We start from the raw sequence: 6,050 nt of genomic DNA on the forward strand, positions 1-6,050 counted from the left end.
TGTCAAGAGTTGCATGTGGAGTTGGAGAGTGTGCTGCAGGCATGTGTCAGGAGTTGCATGTGGAGTTGAAGAGTGTGTTGTAGTCATACGTCAAGAGTTGCTTGCGAGCCGGGCCGTGGTGGCGCACGCCTTTAATCCCAGCACTCGGGAGGCAGAGGCAGGCGAATCTCTGTGAGTTCGAGACCAGCCTGGTCTACAGAGCTAGTTCCAGGACAGGCTCCAAAGCCGCTCAGAGCCACAATGCTTTCGAAGGGATCAAAAGGGTAACACAGAAAGAGGAGCCTGTTGCTGGGTGGTGGTTCCAGGACAACCAGGACCATTACACAGAGAAACGTGTGTCAAAAAAACAAAAACAAAAAGCAAGAAAAAGAAAAAAAGGAGCCTGGGGTGGTGATGGAGGAGCAAATTCAAAGTCCTCTGCTAATTGGAGAAACGCCTGTCTGGCCTGAGGTCGGGAGAAAAAGAACAGACTGGAACATCCCAGAATCATCAGGATTTCATGATTCTCCAGACATGGGTTCCAGCACCTAGGAACTCAGGCTTACCAGGACCCCCAGCATCTAACATAAGGGTACCTACCCAGTGGGAATATTAGGAACCCAAAAGGTCAATGGTGGTGCACACCTTTAATCAGAGCACTCAGGAGGCAGAGGCAGGTGGACCTCTGAGTTCAAGGTCAGCCTGGTCTGACAGCCAGGGCTACCCAGAGAAACCCTGTCTTGAAAAACCAAAAATAAATAAAAATTAAAAAGAACCCAGAGGTTTGAAAAAAGTGGGGGAAGAGCTAGTGTGACGGCTGGGTGGCGAAGATCACTTGCTGATCTTCCAGAGGACCCAAGCTCAGTTCCCAGCACCCACATCAGACAGCTTACAACCACCTATAGTTCAGGTCTAAAGGACCTGACAGTTTCTTTTAGCCTCCATGGGCACTGCATTCACATGCCCAACCCACATACAGACACGCATGCATGCACATAAAATATTCCAAAAACCCCTAGAGGTTAAAGGTCACTGATATCCCCTTCCCCACCCGTGTGAGACCACAAAACCTAGTAAAGGGGTAGAGGAGGCCTTTAACTTTCCTGGCCTCAGAGCCGATCAGGACAGGGCCGTGTGACATGGACCAACTACTGTTCGAAGAAGGACACAGAAAATGGCTGCTTCTGTCAGGCTGCTTTAGATGAGTCCCACATGCACGGTCCGAGCCCCGGAAGGATGTCCAGAGAGAGCCCGTGTCCACATGGGACTGCCAGTGGAACGCTTGTCTGTGCTAAGCATTGAGTAGCGTGATGCTCACTCCTGCCCCAGGGTCTCCCCACCAAGGGTTAGCTGTCTTCCATCATTTATAGCAACCTTACTCTTAGTGGAGGCCGGTCCAGGGGTCACGTAGCCTGGAGGGACTCCAGAATGGGAGCTGGAGGGTGGTCAGACCAACACCCACCCTGACCACTGGCTTTTGCCAGGAAGCAGTGCAATCTCTGGGACTTTAAGACAAACATTGCTTGGTGGAAACTCCTCTCCGAAACTTGCTTAGTCACACCTAGGCCCAGGAATACACCAAGCAGAGGAAATGCCATCTGGGATTTGGGCACAGGTTCCAGGGGTGGAGAAACTACTACATGGGCTTTCTGGAGTCCTGCCTCTCCCCAGACCTCACACACTGTACCGGCTCCAGCTCCATGCTGGTATCTCCTGCTTGGTAAACCCTGGGAACCCTTCCAAGCAGTGACTGCATAGTACAAACTGAACTGCTGTGGATATCAGGTTCCAGCAGACGCAGGGCTGCAAGTGTCCCCTATGTCAGTATCAAATCCAGCCCCTCAGTGTGTCAGGCTTCCCAGGTGGCACTCTGTCTCCATTCTCTCCCTGATGTGGCCTTTGAGGGCTGTAGACAGGACCCCAGTTGTAACTGCTGCTCATGAGGCCACAGCGTTGGGAGGGAGGAGGGGGTCAGACAGGAACAAGAGAGGTGTGAGGCCTTTCTTAGAAAGGAGAAGGCAGCCGGGTGGTGGTGGCGCACGCCTTTAGTCCCAGCACTTGGGAGGCAGAGGCAGGCGGATCTCTGTGAGTTCGAGACCAGCCTGGTCTACAAGAGCTAGTTCCAGGACAGGCTCCAAAACCACAGAGAAACCCTGTCTCGAAAAACCAAAAAAAAAGAAAGGAGAAGGCATGAACTGTGACAAGTGGTGTCTGGTCACTCTCCACACCACCCTGTGACGCCAGCTTGAGCCTAGCACCTCCTAGTGCTCTCAAAGCAACCAGTGGGCTATGGCCTGTCCCCAGGGTAGATGTGTGTTAGTGTGTCTGAGCAAGACTTCCGGACACGATTCAAGGGCTGGCTTGCAGGGTTGGGGAGCTCATCTCTAGGTTACTTGCTGCACGTATTTTCTGCCTGTTGTCTCTACTTGTGTGTTTCTAGGCTGTGTTTCTAGCATTTTCAGGGCATGTCGCCTGAGTGGTTCCTGTGACTGGCCCCACCTCTTTCATTTGACCATGTGTATGACAGGAATTATAACCACAACGAAGCCCACAGAGAACGTAATACCTGTTTTCCCCAATCCAGCAGGACACTAGATGGACCCTGCTGCCTCCTGTGAAAGCCGCCCTCCAGGGTAGCAGGCTGGCTCTTGTTCCCTCCAGTGTTCCAACACCCGGGGCCCAGGTTCTTTTAGGAATCTTGCCCAAAGCAAAGCACTGAGAAAATCCCTCTGGGGAGGATGCGAGAGGCAGGTTCCTAACTTCACGGCCTCTTGGCCTATGGGGATGCTGATGGAGAGGAGGTCACTTCCTGCTACCAGTGTGCAGGAGAATATTTGTGACCTAGGAGCCAAGTGCCCTGGAGCCCACAGAGCTGAACATCGGTGCACACCTTACACTATTCCCGAGTACTGAGAGTTTAGCGGGCTTCCCTTCAAGTGTTTATAGTGTGGGCCTAACTGGATTGCAAACTGCCTGGAGGCCCCTCAATGTAGCCAGAGTCATGTCCTGTAAGGCCAGCTCTGGACTAGTGCCAAGGCCTCAAAGGCTGAAGTTGGAACTTGACATCCCCGTATGTATGCGGCCAAACATTTCAGACACTGAGACATGAGACAGTGCTGTGGTTGCTGTCCCAGAATGTTCCCTGCTGAAGGGAGAAACGATATTGTGAGCTCCCTGTAATTCTGCTGTCGGACGCTCTGTACCACTTCCTCATCTGAGAGCAATGAAAAGATCAACGTGCTGGCCTGGATCATCAGCCCTTGCAGCCCTCCTGACGGCAGTTTCTGACTATCTTTTCTCATGAACTCAGGAAGAGATGCCGGTCCTGTTCACACAGACGTCCCTCTGCAACAGTCTCGTCTCAGGGCTTCATCCTCTGTTTTTGTTTGGCTGCTTTTGGGTTTTTTGTTTGTTGTTTGTTTTCGAGCCTGGATTTCTCTATGTAACAGCCCTGGCTGTCTTGGAACTCACTTTGTAGACTAGGCTGGCCTCGAACTCCCAGAGATCTGCCTGCCTCTGCCCGCTGAGCACTGGGACTAAAGGTGTGTGCCACCACCGCCTGGCCCATCATCCCTCTTCTGTGACATTCCTTCTCCCTTACCTCCAAGACTACTGGAAGTGTCTGAAGAACCTCTTTCCTATTGAGGGATGCACCCTCAGTACTGCCTCAGGCCAGTCAGCAGGGGCTCTCTGGGGGTTAGGGCAGAGGGCCTGTCAGCTGAAGAGTTCTGAGAGTCACTAGGAGCTGAGTGAGAGCCGGGATGAGTGAATACACAGGAGAACTCAATGCAAGAAGCCACGCTAAGAATTTATTTCAGCAGATGGGGCCCATGGCCCTGAGGTCCCTCCACCACTGTGCTGGTTCCCATGGGGTCTCGTCACTGTCCCCTGGGGCAGGTTACACCACCTTACAGTCATGCTTCAGAAGCTGAGTGGTGTTCTTCCAGGGGACTTCAAGGAGCTCAAAGTTGCAGCGCAGCTTCTGAGGAGAGAACATGGTGGACAAGGAAGGTGAGCTTGGTGCCAGCCTCCTCCTCCCAGCAGTCAGCCTCCTGCCTGCCACATCTCTCTGCAGCCAGGGATAGATGACCAGTGGTACCCAAACATGAAGTCAGATGTCAGGAGATGATCCCAGGTCTATCAGGCAACTCCCACCCCAAGAAGAAACCCCAAACTCTCCTCCCTGCACCCCACCCTGGCCTGAGTCACACAAAGACCAGACAGGACAGGTCCAGCCAGGCCTTTGCCTGGCCAGATAGACAAGTCAGGATGGGCAAGCTAAGGGCCTCAGACGCTGCAGAGCGCTGGACTGGGGTCAATGTTGTTACCTCTTGCTGCACTCCTGCGGCCAGAGGGCAGGTGGTGAGGTCCATGTGATCTCCAGAGACTCTGGTCTTTCTGCACTCTGTGCTCTCTAAGACCATAGTCAGATAGTACTTGAGGCCAGCCACCAGCTGGGAAAAGACAGGCAGGTCAGAGATACCTGGGAGCCCAACCGAGGTACGCGTCTACACTTTCCCTCCAAGTCTTCAACTTCGCCTGGCAAATGCAACACTCTGACCTAAGAATTCAGACCCGGAGTGGAGGTGGGGCTTCTAGGTGTAACCTGGGGTGGAGGCAAAGCTGCAGGCCTCACAGGAGGTTATAGAGCCCCTGTGTACACCTGTCTGTAACTGGGGCAGATGTGGAGAATGGCGGGTGATACCTGCTCTGCCTGGGGCCCCTCCCACTCCATCTAACACGGTTAGGGAAGTGAGGTTAGTGATGCCAAAAATGATTGAATCCTGATTTTTTTTATATTCAGATAACGTTGGTTGCCTTAGGTTTTGTCATTTGTCCGTTTTTGTTTGTTTTTAACTATTTTGTAAAATGGGCTTGGCGTCATGGTTGTCTTAGTGCTGTTTGGTATCTGGCCATCAGCTCTCCGGCCTGTCCCTGTCCCTCTCCTCCACAGCCACTCTGTCCCACTCTGTCCCACCACCACCAGCCACTATACCTGATACGCTGCATCGACGATTTTGGTGTCTCGAAAGTAGTAAAGGCTGTTGCTGCCCATATTGTAGGTGCTCACAGCGACCTGTGCGGCCCTCTTCACCCGGGGATCGTTGGGAGACAGGTTTTGGCGTTCTCCGATCCTGCGGCTTCGCAGCTCGGCACGGGCGTCCGGGGACAGAGTCAGGAGGCAGAGTGCGAGCAGGGCCAGGCCCATCGCCAGCGGGAAGTGAGGACGCTCCATAGCCACAGATGTCAGTGCCAGAGCTCCATCCTGTGCGGCTTTTACAGGCTCTCGGGGCCCCGCCCGGCTCCGCCCACCACCTGCCCTTCTCCCTTAGCAGGCTTGGGCCCGCTGCAGGTGCCTGGAGGCGGGTGTACCACCCCCACCTAAGTCCTGGAAGGACCAGGGGTGGCGCGGAAGTTCCAGAACCTCTACGTGTAAAGTTGCTGGCCTGTCATCTCTACCATCCAGGAAGGAGAGGACAGTGACAGTTCACCAGCGCTAAGGGCCACCCGAAGGGACAGGACCCTGAACCTAAAGTGTGAACTGCCAAAAGCAGCTATGGTTGAGATCTTGCTATGGCCGTCGCTTTCTTGTGCTGTGATTCGTAGAGAAATTGCAACCTCGGGCCTCCATTTCTTCTTCTGGAAAATAAACCCAAGGATTCATTGAACTGACATAGGCAAAGCGCCTCCGAGCAGCTGGGTGCTGTGCAAACAGTAGGTGGGTAGACAGGAGTCCGTACTACCGAAGTCACACTACTGAATTCTCACAGCCACCATGACATGGGGTGACCGGAGCTTGCGCTTTGTAGAGGTGGGAACAACACAGAAGGGAGAACTAATTGCTTAAAGACATGAGCTGGTCCCCAGCAAGTGAGGACGTGTGTGTGTGTGTGTGTGTGTGTGTGTGTGCGTGTGCGTGTGTGCGTGTGTGTGATAAAACAAGGTTTTCTATGTCCGAGGCTGACCTTGAACTTGTTGTGGAGTTCAGGATGACCTTGAACTCCTGATTTTTCTGGCCTCTACCTTCCCGTACTGGGATTACCGTCATATTTTTATGTGGCACTGAAAAA

General features: G+C 53.3%; 1 protein-coding gene across 1 annotated transcript; it reads right to left on the minus strand.

The window, feature by feature from the left end:
- Positions 1 to 3,877: 3,877 nt before the first annotated feature.
- On the minus strand, positions 3,878 to 5,215 carry Cst6 (cystatin E/M). Its single transcript, XM_005351719.3, has 3 exons — positions 4,976 to 5,215; positions 4,308 to 4,433; positions 3,878 to 3,961 (listed from the first exon to the last, which is right to left on the minus strand). The coding sequence occupies exons 1-3, from the start codon at positions 5,213 to 5,215 to the stop codon at positions 3,878 to 3,880; spliced, it is 450 nt and encodes a 149-aa protein (XP_005351776.1).
- Positions 5,216 to 6,050: the final 835 nt, after the last annotated feature.

Source organism: Microtus ochrogaster, chromosome 8, assembly GCF_000317375.1.
Source record: "Microtus ochrogaster isolate Prairie Vole_2 chromosome 8, MicOch1.0, whole genome shotgun sequence".
Lineage (NCBI taxonomy): Eukaryota > Metazoa > Chordata > Mammalia > Rodentia > Cricetidae > Microtus > Microtus ochrogaster.

Excerpts from the sequence above, each read along its gene's own strand:
- Cst6 (XM_005351719.3), bottom strand. The coding sequence starts at position 5,215 with ATGGAGCGTCCTCACTTCCCGCTGGCGATGGGCCTGGCCCTGCTCGCA. Across the intron at positions 4,434-4,975 it reads TCGTCGATGCAGCGTATCAG|CTGGTGGCTGGCCTCAAGTA; the intron begins GTATAGTGGCTG and ends GTCTTTTCCCAG. Across the intron at positions 3,962-4,307 it reads CCGCAGGAGTGCAGCAAGAG|AAGCTGCGCTGCAACTTTGA; the intron begins GTAACAACATTG and ends TTCTCTCCTCAG.